This window comes from Salmo trutta, chromosome 20, assembly GCF_901001165.1.
Source record: "Salmo trutta chromosome 20, fSalTru1.1, whole genome shotgun sequence".
In the NCBI taxonomy this organism is placed as follows: domain Eukaryota; kingdom Metazoa; phylum Chordata; class Actinopteri; order Salmoniformes; family Salmonidae; genus Salmo; species Salmo trutta.
The window spans coordinates 27,195,113-27,210,832 of NC_042976.1; the positions used below are offsets into that span (position 1 = coordinate 27,195,113).

Below are 15,720 nucleotides of genomic sequence, written 5' to 3' on the forward strand. Positions count from 1 at the left end.
TGCCAAATCGTTTCAGCCTCCTGAGGGGGACGAGGCGTTGTCGTGCCCTCTTCACGACTGTGTTGGTGTGTGTGTGTGTGGACCATGGTAGATCATTAGTGATGTGGACACCTGAGGAACTTGAAGCTCTCGACCCTCTTTACTACAGCCCCGTCGATGTGAATGGGCGCGTGCTCGACCCTCCTTTTCCGGTAGTCCACGATCAGCTCCTTTGTCTTGCTGAGGTCTCTGACCTCCTCCCTATAGGCTGTCTCATCTCTCTCTCCCCCTCTTTCTCTCAACTGCTGTGATAAACAACATAAGAAATGTGTATTTCAATTTCAAGACAGAGATAATATTCATTTTCAAAGAGATTTTAATACTTACTACCTTTCTCTTGAATGATGATTGGGTGAAGATGACCTAACGTCTTTAATAGAGGGCTGTTTTGTAATGTCTGTTGTCCAAGAGGTCTGAATAGACCTCTGTGTTGTGTATCAGGCAGGCTAGCATTTGTCTCAATCAGTCATCTTTAAATCATGTAATTTATAAGTCAATTGAAAGCATCATTCTCATCCATCTAAACACATTTTCCCAAAGCAGAAACACTCCCCCTTTTCAGGGAAATCACACCCCCTTGTGGCCATGTAACGGCACTATCTAAATTAATTCACGTCATTATTTACAATTAAAACATTTTAAAGTTTAATTTAACCTTTATTTAACTAGGCAAGTCAGTTAAGAACAAATTCTTATTTACAATGACGGCCTACACCGGCCAAACCCGGACGACGCTGGGCCAGTTGTGCGCCGCCCTATGGGACTCCCAATCACGGCCTGGTGTGATACACATGTATTGTATGTCTGTATCTAAAATGTGTTTGCCACAATGTCCCTTATATATCTATTTCAAACCAGGATATGTTTTGCTACCTAAGGTAAATAGTTCTTATATTTCATCTCTCTCTCCCCTCTCACCAGGTGGTAACGCCCCCCCCTCGTCAGGAGCCCAGTCTGGCCCCATGCCCCTCCAGGGGGGTCCAGGTGTCGCCCCGACCGGCAGCCCCTATTCCCTCCCCCCCGAACCCACGCTATCCCAGAACCCCCTCTCCATCATGATGTCACGCATGTCTAAGTTCGCCATGCCAAGCTCCACCCCCCTCTACCACGACGCCATCAAGACGGTGGCGAGCTCGGACGACGACTCGCCCCCCGCGCGCTCCCCAAATCTACCCCCCATGAACAACAATGGTGAGTCGATGGAGACATGCCTAGAAGTCATGTTAAACCTCTTTTGAGATGTTTTTTGAACCCTTTTTCATAGAGGTGTGACTCTGTTTACTCCACTTGATGTAGGTTTGAAATGATAACATGCTGTCTGTGTTGTATGGTGCAATAACATCCCTCTGTCTCTCTCTGTGGCCCTCTGTAGGTATGGGAATGAACCAGCACCAAGGTCCTCCTCGTATGATGGGCCCCGGCTCCTCTGGCTCCATGCCTGCCCTCAGCCCCCTGGGTATGACCCCCATGGGCTCCCAGCCTCTCTCCCACGGCATGCCCCAGCAGATGCCCTCTCCCAACGTTGGCCCGGGCATGATGCCCCATGGCATGATGATGCCCCCCAACCCCCAGGACCAAGGCATGGGCAACCCCCAGATGATGCCCCAGGGGCGCATGGGCTACCCCCACCGAGTGCAGGGCTACCCCCTGCCCCAGTCCCCCTCCCAGCAGGGTCCCTTCTCCCCCCACAACGGCCCCGGGCCCCAGGGCTTCCCAGGACATCCCATGGGCTTCCAGGGAGAGGGGGGTCCTATGGGGGGTCGGATGGGGAACATGCCCCATGGAGGGGGAGGTGACGGGGGTAGGCCCAACAACCCTGGAGGACCGCAGTTCAACATGCAGGGAGAGTTCAGTGATACAGATCTGCATGAAGTGATGCGAACAGGAGCATCCGGTATGCCAGAGTTTGACCTGTCCAGGATCATCCCATCAGAGAAGCCCAGCCAGACTCTGTCCTACTACCCTAGGGGAGGAGGAGATGGGCCCGGCCCAGGGGGGAAACCTCCACACATGCAGGGGATGATGCAGGGTATGATGGGGGAGGGCCCGCCCAGGATGGGCATGTCCATGCAAGGGATGGGGGGGATGCCTGGGGGGCCGGGAGGTGGTATGGCCCCCCAGGACATGCCCATGGGAAACCCTTCCCACAATCATATGCGGCCGCATGGGCCCCCAGGGTTCATGGGTCAGGGAATGATGGGACCCCAGCACCGGATGATGTCACCTGGGGGTCCGGGGGGCATGATGCAGGGGAAGGAGAGGGGAGTGCTCTACAACCACCCTGGGCCTGGGGGGTCGCCCAATATGATGATGTCACTACAAGGCATGGGTGCCCCCCCCCAGCAGACGATGATGATGGGGGGGCATATGAGGCAGCGTGGCAGGGACATGGACATGGGGTTCAGCCCAGGGCCCGGAATGTTCTAACACACAACTCATAGAATCTTGGACCTTGAATGTTCTGAGCCGATATACAGTATGAGGATGGAATAAGTCTCACAGCAGATAAAAGATGGATTAAAACGCAGGAAGTAAGGAATGAAAGACAGAGGTGGGTTCTCTGGATTGAAACATGTAGTGCAGAGGAGTGGGTAGTTAATGGCTTGTGGGAGCTACATAGCCCAGTACTTGTCTTTTACCACAAGCATTTCATTTAGTCTCTTCAGAAATGTCTGAATGTATGGGATTGCTGTGCTTCAATGTCAATTTAAACTGTTCAAGTGTTTTTTTTCTTTTAAATCTCTGATTATAAGGGTGAGTTGAGCATCGGAGAGGAATGGAGTGAACCACCTTGGAGGACTGTACATCGACTTTTTCAAATCAGTTCAAAATCAACAATGGATTTGTCCGGTAATGGATAACAAACATAAAGACTTTGTGGAATAAAATCGTACTTTGAGAAGATTTCAATGGAACTCCATCTTCTCTCTGGCTCCATGGTTTTAACTATTTCTGTCCAGTATGACTGTGTGTGTGTTTTTGTTGTAAGTATGTATAGGGATTCTATCAATGACCTCTAAGCTCTCTTATCCACATTTCATTGGGGGAGGGATGCCCCACTAAAGAACAGTACTGTTTTCCATTGGTGGGCTATTTTAATTTCCTTTGTAACTCCAGTGTATAACAAACCAAACTATGACCTCAAAGATACTAGTATTATTAAAAAAGCACAAACATGGATCAAAGGAAGTGTCTTCTTTCTACATTTGAACATTTCAACCAGCCAGTCAGTGTGAATAGCGGTAGTACTGTTCTGTGTGCTCCGTTTCTTATTCCTGTTGCTGTTTGTTCTTCTATTGACTCTGGAATATCATTCCCACAGCATTAATCTCATAGAAAATGAACTGAGTGGGATCAGACTGTAGAACTGGTGAGCTCGTCATGTACTTTATAGTCGTCTCAGACATTAGTGGGACAGGTCTCAGTCAGTGAGCTAGTCAGGGGCTGTATGTATGGTGGTCTCAGACAGTGGGACAGGCCTCAGTCCGTGAGCTAGTCAGGGGCTGTATGTATGGTGGTCTCAGACAGTGGGACAGGCCTCAGTCAGTGAGCTCGTCAGGGGCTGTATGTATGGTGGTCTCAGACATTAGTGGGACAGGCCTCAGTCAGTGAGCTAGTCAGGGGCTGTATGTATGGTGGTCTCAGACAGTGGGACAGGTCTCAGTCAGTGAGCTAGTCAGGGGCTGTATGTATGGTGGTCTCAGACAGTGGGACAGGCCTCAGTCAGTGAGCTAGTCAGGGGCTGTATGTATGGTGGTCTCAGACAGTGGGACAGGCCTCAGTCAGTGAGCTAGTCAGGGGCTGTATGTATGGTGGTCTGACATTAGTGGGACAGGGTATCAAGAAAGCCAGACAGAAATCTGACCACCAACATCATCTAGGGCCAGAGTTTTTCCAGACCATATAACATTACATTACTGCTCAAGTCACATGGTCAGGAAAAACTAAGATCCCTACTTAGCATAGATTTGACTTCCTCACCCATCTGTGTAAGCTTGTCATGTGTACCTCTTTGGTACAGAGACGTCTGCCAAGTCTGTGGCAATGGAAGACAAAAGATATTGGCCGTGTTTGAGTGGATCAAAACTGCAATGTATCACAGTGCCATTGTTCCACTCTAATCAGGGACTTATTTAGACCTGGGACAAAAGGTAGGTGCAATTAATTAGCAGGTAGAACAGAAAACAAGCAGGCTCCAGACCTCGTAGGGTAAGAGTTGAATACCCCTGAATTCTAATACAACATGAAAGGTGAGGTTCAGGTATCCTTACGAGGCCTACTGACTGACCATATATGACCACTGGTGTTGAGATTGGACCACAATTTGCATTGCTATGCTGCACAGTAGTGAGAGACAAAGCCTTGACCAACTCTCTTTTATTTCTCTCCACCACTCCAAAGCAAAGTCAAAGAATTTCAGGGCAACTCTCCATGATTTGGCATACAACTAACAAGCAAATTAAATCACTCCAGTGTGGGTGTGTATATTTGCTCATAGGTCCATGCATTTAATTTATACAATCAACAAATTCCTAAAAAAAGGCACCTACTGTTTCACTCACAACAGATTTTTAATTCCCTTTTAACAGGTTCTAAAATGAATGATTTGGAGTGGGTAAACGTGCACACACACACATTTTGGTTCCCTTGGTTTATGAACACTACGTACATGATGTGCTTGGTTATCCCCTGAGGAAAAGATTGTAGTTTGATATGAAGAAATTTAGTTCACTCTAAAAAGCAACAAAGCCAGAACATATTTCAGAGAGTAAATATCTAGAATCTGGTGCACTATAATTTATAGTGCTGTGCATAAAGTAATCAGATATACTGCGTGCATAGTCACAGAATGTAAACATATGAATATAAATTGGTAACACATACTTATTTTTTTAGGCAGATTATATTATCACCAGATCATTTAAATAATTAAGACCTCTAAGTAAAACTGTCTTCATCTTAACCAGTATGAGCAGTAACACACAGGATGCCCATTGCCCTGATATCAGCTGGATGTGGTTTCAAAGCCAGTTATACACTTTGACAGTGAAGCTATATTTGTGCGTTTAGACAGTGAGGTATCCTAACATACAGTTTGTACTGTAATACAGCCGTTTTCAAAGTCTGAGACAGCGGGCCTTCCTTCAATGAGCTTTAAGACAACTGCGTACTCACACTTTGAAAACCTCTGTTGTAATACACTGGCTAGCGATAGGCAAATGCTAGGCTAGGGCTGGAGAGTGGATGTCTCTGGTGGGATGTAAACATGGTGGCTGGTAACAGTGAGTGCATGGGGTAGAGCTGGGGGTCGCAGAAGCCTCAGGGGTCAGCCACGCCCTTTGTGCGGTTGCAGAGTGACTCGTAGAGCTCAAAGGTCAGTGAGTAGTTGGATAGGGCCTGCTTGAACTCCTGCAGGGGGCAGTAGACTCCACTACAGCCTGGAACCAACTGGTCCTACAGAGACGGATCAAAATAAAGAATGTGTCAGAAAGACACTAACCACGTTTCCATCCAGTTATGTGAGTAAAGTCATGAAGTCTAAAATAATAAAATCATGACAGCTGTGGTTTTATAAATGCAGATCATTTGTTCGTTCAACATTGTGGGACCTTTTTGTATTGGTAAAATGTATTATGCGAGAAATGGTGAAAACTGACTCAGTAAACCATGCAGTTTATTAGGCTACAGATGAAATAAGTTATGATGCACTTTCACCACCCTGTGAAGTTCAAGGTGATGAGCTTGATGCTCCTTTCCAATAAATATTGAGGGTCGTATTCTGGTGACATGATGATCGATGCACCACTGCCGTTTGACAAATAGATAGTATCCACAATAATCTCATCATGAAGACTAGCCTGCCACATGTGCCAAGAGGAGAGGAGGCACATTTGCTATTTAACGCAACAGTTGTGACAAAACTATCAGTAGAGTTAAACGCCATGGAAACACTAAACTTTAGCAAAAAAGTACATTGTACATGCATTGATTATTTTTTATCCGCAACAAGTCAGTTTGGTGAAAACATTTTCTTTATGCGGATTTTAGAATATTCACATGAAAATCTGTCGCCAATAGCGAAGGTGCATATAGATGGTGGCCCCCCCTGTACTTACCACAAATGTCTCCTTTGCTCAGCTCGCCGTATTGTACAATGTTCTCCATTACTCTTTTTTTATATTAGCATTAGCACAGTATACATGATCCCAATTCTAGCTCGAATACTGCGGCATTTTGAAAAAAATGAATTGTGCTGATTTACTGGCACATTGGACCATGTTGCGCGCCGTAGTTTAAGAACTCTGTGGATAGTGCTAAAAACAATGATGTCATATCTGAATTCCTCCATCTTTATGCACCTTCACCATTGGATGGAAACCTAGCTATACAAACAGATCACTGACTCTCGGAGAGAAACAGAGTCTGGAAATTGTTTCAATATTATGTGCACACTTCTGTGAGCCCTGCATCCTCCCTAGCCTACCTGGCCAATGTAGGACACTTTGACGAAGGCCTCTTTGGTCTGCCGGTGCTGGTGCAGCTCCAGGGTGATGTCTGAAGCGTACGGTGGCCATCGCATGTCAAAAATCCCCAGAGCCATGAGACAGGGTATCAGAGTGGTGTCGTGGGCAGAGTAAAGGAAGAGCTTCCTGACAGAGAAACATATGCATAAATGCCCTCAGATTTCTGATGTTTAGCAACGACTAGGGGTGGGGAACAAAACGTTCTAAGGATGTGCCATTCGGAAAAGGACATTTGCTACCATCAAGTGGTTGGGTTGAGAACTGCAGCTCTACAAATCTCTGCTACTGGCTCTGTTCTATGGACAGGTTAATGTTAATGTTACAGTAGTTCACCTGTTAGGCTCTGAGGTTGTGTCCTGTAGTTTATCTTCTATGTTGCCCATTAGGATATGCAGGAGGGGACCCACACACAGCTGCAGGTTCTCCCTAGTCCGCAACACACCAACCCCAGAGAAGATTAAGAAAACAACTGTCTTGGGTGATTTTTTTAAAACACCTCTAATGCACAGTGGACTGTGATTTCATAATGTGGAATAAGGAAGCATATGCTCATGGAACAGGGAACTATTTTCTGTGTGTTCTACTCCCCGACCCCCTGTATTTAAATCCCTCTGCCCTTTGACCTCTTGCTGGGTTCGTAGATGTGGTAGATCATCTCCACAGCTCTCCTCTCCACTGTGTTTCTCCAGGAGTCAAGGACTGGTGGGCAGGGTAGGCCGTGGGTCTGTTTGAACACACATATTGTAACGTTAAAATGGCAATGCAATGCAGTGATAGTACCACTCATATCTTTTGACCACATAATCAACTTTGGTAACAAAAATATATTTTTTAGACATGGTATTGTATTTTTGTTGTTTTCTGTCACCTCTCTTGCCACCATGTCATCCCTGATGAGGATGAAGTCAACCCGTTGTTGGGCAGCAATGCCCAGAGCACTCTTGATGCTGCTCAGGTCCGCAGCAATGTCTGGCAGAGTGGATGACTCCGCCCAGCGATGACTACAGCACACAGACACAGCCAATCACAAAAACCAACACGAGAGAAACATCCAATCACAAAAATCAATGAGTGAGGGATCCAGCCAATCACAAAAATCAACAAGAAAAGGGACCCAGACAGCCACTCACCCGCTGAGGAGTTTGAGCAGTCTGCATCCATGGTAGTTAGGGTACAGGATCTCTGACTCTGCCTCAGTCGTCAGAATGGGAACCATGTCTTCAGGAGAGGGGGAGCAACATTAGGAGATAGACCAGTATTTCCTATGACACACAAACACAAACTGACACCTACCTCTCTGGCTTTGATAGAACAGCCCTGCCACCAGGCACTTGGCAGACTCTATGGTTCTCACAATGTTAGTGGAACGCACACTGGGAGAGAGAGAATAATATATCAATGTCTTGTAGGCTACATGTACTCTGTCACAGATCTTACAATCGTGTTGTAGTAGGAGTGTACTTTACCATAATCAGTTATCAACCTGTACGGTATGTTCTTGTTCTGTTAACTACTCATGGACCGAGCACCGATAGTCATGCAGTGTATGAGCAATGTAATTATGCCATTGCTAATTACTTTAGTAAATGTAAAGCTCAAGTTCACATCCTTGTATTCAGTGTTTTCCTTTTTAGATCCATAAAGTAATAACAGTACATTATGTTACCTAACCTGGGGCCCAGATATTTCTGCTATACCCTGTAACGTTGTCAAGCAAAACAAAGAGGGAGTTGGCTACAGAACCAGATGTGACTACCAGGCTACTGGTGATGATCACATGATGTGTCTGTACTTACTTGACCTCTGTAGGACTGAAGGTGGGGTTGAGGATGGCTGTGGTACTTACTAAACCTCTGTAGGACTGAAAGTGGGGTTGAGGATGGCTGTGGTACTTACTAAACCTCTGTAGGACTGAAGGTGGGGTTGAGGATGGCTGTGGTACTTACTAAACCTCTGTAGGACTGAAAGTGGGGTTGAGGATGGCTGTGGTACTTACTTGACCTCTGTAGGACTGAAGGTGGGGTTGAGGATGGCTGTGGTACTTACTAAACCTCTGTAGGGCTGAAGGTGGGGTTGAGGAAGGCTGTGTCCTGGATGTATCTCTTCCTCAGCCTCTCTCCCAGCTCATACAGCTGCTGCATGCCCACCGTGGTGAGCTGACCTGGGTACGTACCTCCCTGCAGGGGAGAGGAACAGGGTCAGGAGTCAAAGGTTGCCAAGATAGTCAATCCAAAATGGCATCACCTGTGTCTATCCATTGTGTATCCGCGGAGTTGTACTGTGGTATGCCAGGTGCACCGTGAGACAGACACAATCCTCCGGAGAGTCTCCCAGCAATCTCCCGCTGAGTGAAGGACAAATCTCTCGGTATATGCTCATTGGTTATCTGTTCGTTCCCTCATTACCAGGTCCAGACCATAACAGTCAGAGCTGAGTCAGAGTGAACCATAGATTGTTCTTTCACTTGAACAGGCCTTTAGCTGAGATACAGCCCCTGGTCTAAGCCTCAGGAGACGGTCTGCTTTATGATGACCCCTACCCTCAAAGACCACTAATAGATTTAATGGGCAACTAGAATTTCGATCCTGACACGTCGTGCCAGTGTGGTGTGTGATGTTACTGGTCTGGAGAGGGAAATCCTAATGGTTGACAGCTGGCTGTGAGTAACCCAGTAAGTGACAGTGACATATGTCTGTATGGAGTCCATGCCAGCACACCGACGTGACAACTTAAACCCATTAACCGTACTTATCCAAGCGCTGCCTACTCCTTTCCTTATCTCTCTAGGCATTACTTCCTCTGCTCGCTAACAGACACAGGCACACTCACGGTCAGTATGTTGGCCCGGTAGCTGTCCTCCACCGGTGAGGGCGGCCGTGGACCTCCTTCCAGGTCTGTCACCACATAGTTGATCTGTGTGTGTGCTGGGGGTTCCAGGAGGTTAGGCACCCACTGGGCCTGATACAGACAGGACAGGACAAGGAAAAAGGTTAGACTTCCAGATGCTGGTGAACATACCTTCATATGCCTTGTCTTGGAGATCAGGCTAAGATGAATGGCTTTCCCTCAACTTTAAGTACTGGGAGACAGAGCATCAGGTCTGTCAGATGTTCTTGTGTGACACAGGTGGCCTCTCACCTCCATGATGCCTGGTATAGACTTCAGCGGGGTTCGGGCTCCGTGGCGGAACAGGACTTGCACAAGTTTGAGCTCGTAAGGAAAAGGTGGTTCCGTGCATGTGCGGGCCGAACCCGAATCCGTCTGAGTTGGTTCTGTCTTCTTATGAGACCAGAGCATGGATCCAAACGCCATGGACACCGAGCCCAAAACACCTGCTTTGGTCCAGAGGTTCCTCGTCCTCATGCTTACGTTACTATACTGCCGAGACAGACCACACAATACCAACATTGAACATAGCTTGCTAGCTAGCACACTGCCTATCATTTGCAGCTAACGTTAACCATGTTTAGTGATCTGCATAAGATTTTAGCTAACGTTAGCAAACGTTATTCCAATCTTTCTTTTTCGGTAGCTAACGTTATCTAGGTAACGTACTGTATACAACTACATTCTGGGTAAACCTGGCACTTGATCTTTTGGTGTCGATGGTAGCAAGTTATGAAGCAGGCGTTTGAAACAAGCTGGCTGTGTAGGTAAACTAACGTTAGTCAATATATGTCAATATTGAGAATGTGCTGCAGACTGATGAGGTTAGCTAGCTAGCTAGCGATACAGTCGATATCTCAACTAATGTCAAAGCCATTCAAGTAACGTTAGCTAAATATGTAACGTTAACTAGCTAACCAGAAATTGATTCATTTTCGGGTTAGCTAGCTCTTTAGCTACTTCAACGGCACAAGATGTTGAACTCAAATGTACAGTACTTACGTTTAAATACCACTGGAACAGTTATTAACTAGTTTAAAAACAAATAAAAGACATCGACTAACTCAGTGTATTTTGAAAACACGGCACCCGGCTAGGGACAAGATGTTTTTTGGAATATGTAGTCATTTCTGGTGTGATCCATGCTTTGAAAGTGAAACTGCTCTTCACGGAAAAGCTACCCACATGCGTCATTTCCCTCCCATGCCCCTCATTACCGTAAGCACAGCGTGGTGCGCATATAAATATAGCGCAATAATGTATGAAGTGGGAAATAAAATTAAAGCTAAACAGACAATATACAGGTAATTACCAAAAATAAGGGAAACCCTTGAGTAAATGAGTCATACAAGTATATTGAAAGCCGGTGCTTCCACACAAGTGTAGTTCCTGAGTTAATTAAGGGGCTCAGAGTGGCGCAGCGGTCTAAGCCACTGCATCTCAGTGCTGGAGGTGTCACTACAGACTCTGGTATGATTACCGGAGTCCCATAGGGTGGTGCACAATTTGGCCCATCATCGTCCGGGTTGGGGTTTGGCTGGGGTAGGCCGCCATTGTAAATAAGAATTTGTTCTTAACTGATTTGCCTGCAGGTTGAGACAGCCTATAGGGAGGAGGTCAGAGACCTGGCAGTGTGGTGCCAGGACAAGAACCTCTCACTCAATGTGAGCAAGACAAAGGAGCTGATTGTGGACTACAGGAAAAGGCAGGCCGAACAGGCCCCATTAACATCGACTGGGCTGTAGTGGAGCAGGTTGAGAGTTTCAAGTTCCTTGGTGTCCACATCACCAACAAACTAACATGGTCCAAACACACCAAAACAGTCGTGAAGAGGGCACATCAACACCTTTTCCCCCTCAGGAGACTGAAACAATTTGGCATGGGTCCCCAGATCCATGAAATGTTCTACAGCTGCACCATCGAGAGCATCGTGACCAGTTGCATCACCATCTGGTATGGCAACTGCTCGGCATCTGACCGTAATGCGCTACAGAGGGTAGTGTGCATGGCCCAGTACATCACTGGGGCCAAGCTTCCTGCAATCCAGGACCTATATACTAGGCGGTGTCAGAGGAAGGCCCTAAAAACTGTCAAAGACCCTAGTCACCCAAGTTAAAGACTGTTTTCTCTGCTACCGCACGGCAAGCGGTACCGGAGCGCCAAGTCTAGGACCAAAAGGCTCCTTAACAGCTTCTACCCCCAAGCCATAAGACTGCTGAACAATTAATCAAATGGCCACCGGACTATTTACATGAACACCCCCCATCTCCATTTGATTTTACACTGCTGCTACTCGCTGTTTATTATCTATGTATAGTCACTTCACCCCTACCTACATGTACAAATGACCTCTAACCTGTACCCCCGCATATTGACTCGATACCGGTACCCCCTGTATATAGCCTTGTTATTGTTACTTTGTTGTGTTACTTTTTATTATTTTTTACTTTTGTTTATTTGGTAAATATTTTCTTAACTCTTTCTTGATCTGCACTGTTCGTTAAGGTCTTGTAAGTAAGCATTTCACGGTAAGGTCTACCTGAATACCTGTTGTATTCGGCGCACCTGACAAATACAGTTTGATTTGATTTTATTTGAAATAAAGGTTACAAAAATAAATGAAAAAAAGCAATGAACATCCCATCATGCTTAGGGTCATCTAACATGGCTATGCCCTAGGATGACAATGCCCCGTCCACAGGGCATGAGTGGTCACTGAATGGCTTGATCGGCATGAAAACGATGTAAACCATATGCCATGGCCATCTCAGTCACCAGATCTCAACCCAATTGAACACTTATGGGAGATTCTGGAGTGACGCCTGAGACATCTACCACCAGCAACAAAACACCAAATGATGGAATTTCTTGCGGAAGAATCCAATAGAGTACCAGCCACTTGCCAAGGTGCATTAAAGCTGTTCTGGCTCGTGGTGCCCAACGCCCTATTGAGACACTTTATGTTGGTGTTTCCTTTATTTTGTATTTTATGCATATTATAAATATAGGCCTATGGTCTATTGTTTTATGTGTGGAGATTTACTTGTGAACTAAATCTTTTAATCTTTTTACTGACTGGAATTGAATCAACGCCCCAGTGCCTTGTCTGCGACTTGAACTTTAGACACATCTTGTGTACTTTAGTGTGTAAGTCATAAAGTAGATACACATTGGATGTTATGATGTATTTATATTATCTAATGATGAAGCTGATACATTTACATTTTAGTCATTTAGCAGACACTCCTATCCAGAGCCACTTACAGTAGTGAATGCATTCCATAAATGTTTTTTTCTTTTCCATACTGGTCCCCCATGGGAATCGAACCCACAACCCTGGCGTTACAAACACCATGCTCTACCAACTGAGCCACACGGGACAATGACTATGTGTTCAGACAGGCAATATGATAAAAAATGAATATCCAATGATGATAATGATAGCCTATTCATTTTATTGGAGACAATCAGTAATGTGAATGAAGGCTATCTGCAACTAGTAAGATTGCATGTATGCAGGCCTACAGTAGACAGGGTAGAGGGTAGGAAACATAGTTTTGATCAGTGTTTCCCAGAGTACCCTAATTGAGGAAGGACCTGCCATACCGTATAAAATCATTCCTTGGACGACCAGATGAGCGCTTCTATAGAGGGAAGGTCTTGTGTAGAGTTAGCCATAGTGTGGCGTTTCAATGTCAATTAATTTCCTTGAGGGCAACCATATCGAGGACAAATGTTTGGGCTGTGGTCGACTTTACTGAGAAAGTTTGTGTTACATTCATTTCTGGCAGACAAATTCATTTGACAGGTTAGTTTTATTTTATTGCAGGCTTTACAGGAACAGGAACATGACATTGAAATGTCCACAGAGAAACAGCAACCAGTCTGTTGGCATTCCAAAAGAGGTTCCTCTACTCTATAGAAAAATAAAATATGATTCATGATATTATAAAGGGGGCTGTATATTCCAAAACCCCAAAAGCCTAGTGCAAAATCAGTTTAGAACTTCACAGGTTGTGGTTATGCCTTCTTTAGTAGCCTCCAGGCCTAGACATGTTATTTTCTGACTAGCCTCACATTTAAACAAAAATAAATCACATTTAAGCAAATATGAAAATACATGTACTGCCAAGAGATAGATAGCTCCCAATGTGACAATCAATCAACTGTTTCACACAGTCACATTAAAGTACAGATAACTGACAAAATAATGGAAACACAAGTAAATGATTGATACAAAGTATATTGAAAGCAGGTGTTTCCACACAGGTGTTGTTTCTGAGTTTAAGCAATTAACATCCCATCATCCTTATGGTCAAGTATAACAATGCTGGGCAGGGAATTATTTTGGCTACCATGGCTATGCCTCCTGACAATGCCCCCATTCAGAAGGCACAAATGGTATGATGAGCATGAAAATGATGTAAACCGTATGCCATGGCTGTCTCAGTCACCAGATCTCAACCCAATTGAACACTTATGGGAGATTTTGGAGCAATGCCTGAGACAGTGTTTTCTACCACCATCAACAAAATGCCAAACCATGGAATTTCTTGTGAAAGAATAGTGTCGCATCCCTCCAATAGAGTTCATAGACACTTGTAGAATCCATGCATTGAAGCTGTTCTGGCTCGTGGTGGCCCCACACCCTATAAAGACACTTTATGTTGATGCTTTATTTTTCATTTTGGCAGATACCTGTAATTTTGTTATAGGAAAGGAATTACACTGTATTTTAAAGGTTCAAGGGGAAATGACTCCACCTCGTGGCTAAAAAAACCTGAAACATGGAGATATACTGAAGGACAATCAACTTTTCAAGCTTGTGCCTTGCCTTGATTCAAGCTAAATTATTTGTTTTCATATATGGCTTTTGAACACACTGTTCTTTCACATCAGGACATTTTCTCAAATCTAACATGGAGCTGAAAGTCTGTGCCTTTGATCCTTTTGTAGATTAACTTTTCATAGGTACTTGATTACTATCTGTTCCCGAGCGCATAAAACCTTATGTAATGATTGGAGTCTGTTGAATGGAGAAAACACTTTTCTTTTTTGCACAGCTGTCCCTTGTTCTGATTTCTGACTGAAAGATAATGCTTGTGCTATGTTACTGTATACAGTGCATTCGGAAAGTATTCAGACCTCTTGACTTTTACCACATTTTGATACGTTACAGCCTCATTCTAAAATTGATGAAATATTTTTTTTTCCCTTATCAACCGACTTACAATACCTCATAATGACAATGCGAAAACTGATTTTTAGAAATTCTGGCAAATTTATAAATAATAAAAAACAGAAATACCTTATTTACATAAGTATTCAGACCCTTTGCTATGAGACTCGAAATTGAGCTCAGGTGCATCCTGTTTCCATTGATCATCCTTGAGATGTTTCTACAACTTGATTGGAGTCCACCTGTGGTAAATTCAATTGATTGGACATGATTTGGAAAGGCACATAGCTGTCTATATAAAGTCCCACAGTTGACAGTGCATGTCAGAGCAAAAACCAAGCCATGAGGTCAAAGGAACTGTCCCTAGAGCTCCGAGACAGGATTGTGTCGAGGCACAGATCTTGGGAAGGGTACCAAAACATTTCTGCAGCATTGAAGGTCCCCAACAACACAGTGGCCTCCATCATTCTTAAATAGAAGAAGTTTGGAACCACCAAGACTCTTCCTAGAGCTTGCTTCCAGGCCAAACTGAGCAATCGGGGAAGAAGGGCCTTGGTCAGGGAGGTGACCAAGAACCCGATGGTTGCTCTCACAGAGCTCCAGGGTTCCTCTGTGGATATGGGAGAACCTTTCAGAAGGACAACCGTCTTTGCAGCACTCCACCAATCAGGCCTATATGGTAGAGTGGCCAGGCGGAAGCTACTCCAAAGTAATAGGCACATGACAGCCTGCTTGGAGTTTGCCAAAAGCCACCTAAAGGACTCTCAGACCATGAGATTCTCTTTGGCCTGAATGCCAAGTGTCACTTCTGGAGGAAACCTGGCACCATCTCTACGGTGAAGCATGGTGGCGACCGCATCATGCTGTGAGGATGTATTTCAGCGACAGGGACGACTGGGAGACTAGTCAGGGTCAAGGGATAGATGAACGGAACGAAGTACAGGCAGATCCTTGAAGAAAACCTGCTCCAGAACGCTCAGAACCTCAGACTGCGGTGAAGGTTCTCCTTCCAACAGGACAACAACCCTAAACACAAAGCCAAGACAACGCAGGAGTGGTTTCGGGACAAGTCTATGAATGTCCTTGAGTTGG

The 15,720-nt window shown here is 45.2% G+C and overlaps 2 protein-coding genes and 1 long non-coding RNA gene across 7 annotated transcripts in view; 1 reads left to right on the top strand and 2 right to left on the bottom strand.

Moving 5' to 3' along the window:
• LOC115155806 (B-cell CLL/lymphoma 9 protein) overlaps window positions 1-3,224 on the top strand; it is a 41,519-nt gene extending 38,295 nt beyond the window's left edge. For 3 of the 4 annotated variants that reach the window (XM_029702768.1, XM_029702767.1, XM_029702769.1), the window contains 2 exons: window positions 961-1,230; window positions 1,412-3,224. In XM_029702768.1, coding sequence (XP_029558628.1) covers window positions 961-1,230; window positions 1,412-2,466 — 1,325 coding nt within the window. In that variant the 3' untranslated portion in view covers window positions 2,467-3,224. The remainder of the gene's footprint in view (window positions 1-960; window positions 1,231-1,411) is intronic. The other variant, XR_003868135.1, reaches the window with a different exon arrangement.
• Window positions 3,225-4,399: 1,175 nt separating this feature from the next.
• Window positions 4,400-10,636, bottom strand: LOC115155807 (lysophosphatidic acid phosphatase type 6). 2 transcript variants are annotated; one of them, XM_029702772.1, is made up of 11 exons: window positions 10,452-10,636; window positions 9,702-9,936; window positions 9,393-9,521; window positions 8,610-8,740; window positions 7,857-7,936; window positions 7,694-7,781; window positions 7,432-7,564; window positions 7,187-7,287; window positions 6,897-6,989; window positions 6,524-6,689; window positions 4,400-5,493 (listed from the first exon to the last, which is right to left on the bottom strand). In XM_029702772.1, exons 2-11 carry the CDS (start codon window positions 9,924-9,926, stop codon window positions 5,359-5,361), a joined length of 1,281 nt encoding a protein of 426 aa, XP_029558632.1. In that variant the 5' UTR covers window positions 9,927-9,936; window positions 10,452-10,636; the 3' UTR covers window positions 4,400-5,358. The 2 variants fall into 2 exon arrangements, with proteins under 2 accessions (XP_029558632.1, XP_029558630.1); XM_029702770.1 differs by having other exon boundaries at window positions 9,702-9,941; window positions 10,452-10,635.
• LOC115155808 (uncharacterized) lies at window positions 8,191-8,603 on the bottom strand. Its single transcript, XR_003868136.1, has 2 exons — window positions 8,465-8,603; window positions 8,191-8,364 (listed from the first exon to the last, which is right to left on the bottom strand). It is a non-coding gene; the product is annotated as an uncharacterized LOC115155808 (long non-coding RNA).
• Window positions 10,637-15,720: the final 5,084 nt, after the last annotated feature.

Excerpts from the sequence above, each read along its gene's own strand:
- LOC115155807 (XM_029702772.1), bottom strand. The coding sequence starts at position 9,926 with ATGAGGACGAGGAACCTCTGGACCAAAGCAGGTGTTTTGGGCTCGGTG. Across the intron at positions 7,288-7,431 it reads ATGACATGGTGGCAAGAGAG|ACCCACGGCCTACCCTGCCC; the intron begins GTGACAGAAAAC and ends GTGTTCAAACAG. Across the intron at positions 5,494-6,523 it reads AAGTGTCCTACATTGGCCAG|GACCAGTTGGTTCCAGGCTG; the intron begins GTAGGCTAGGGA and ends CCGTCTCTGTAG.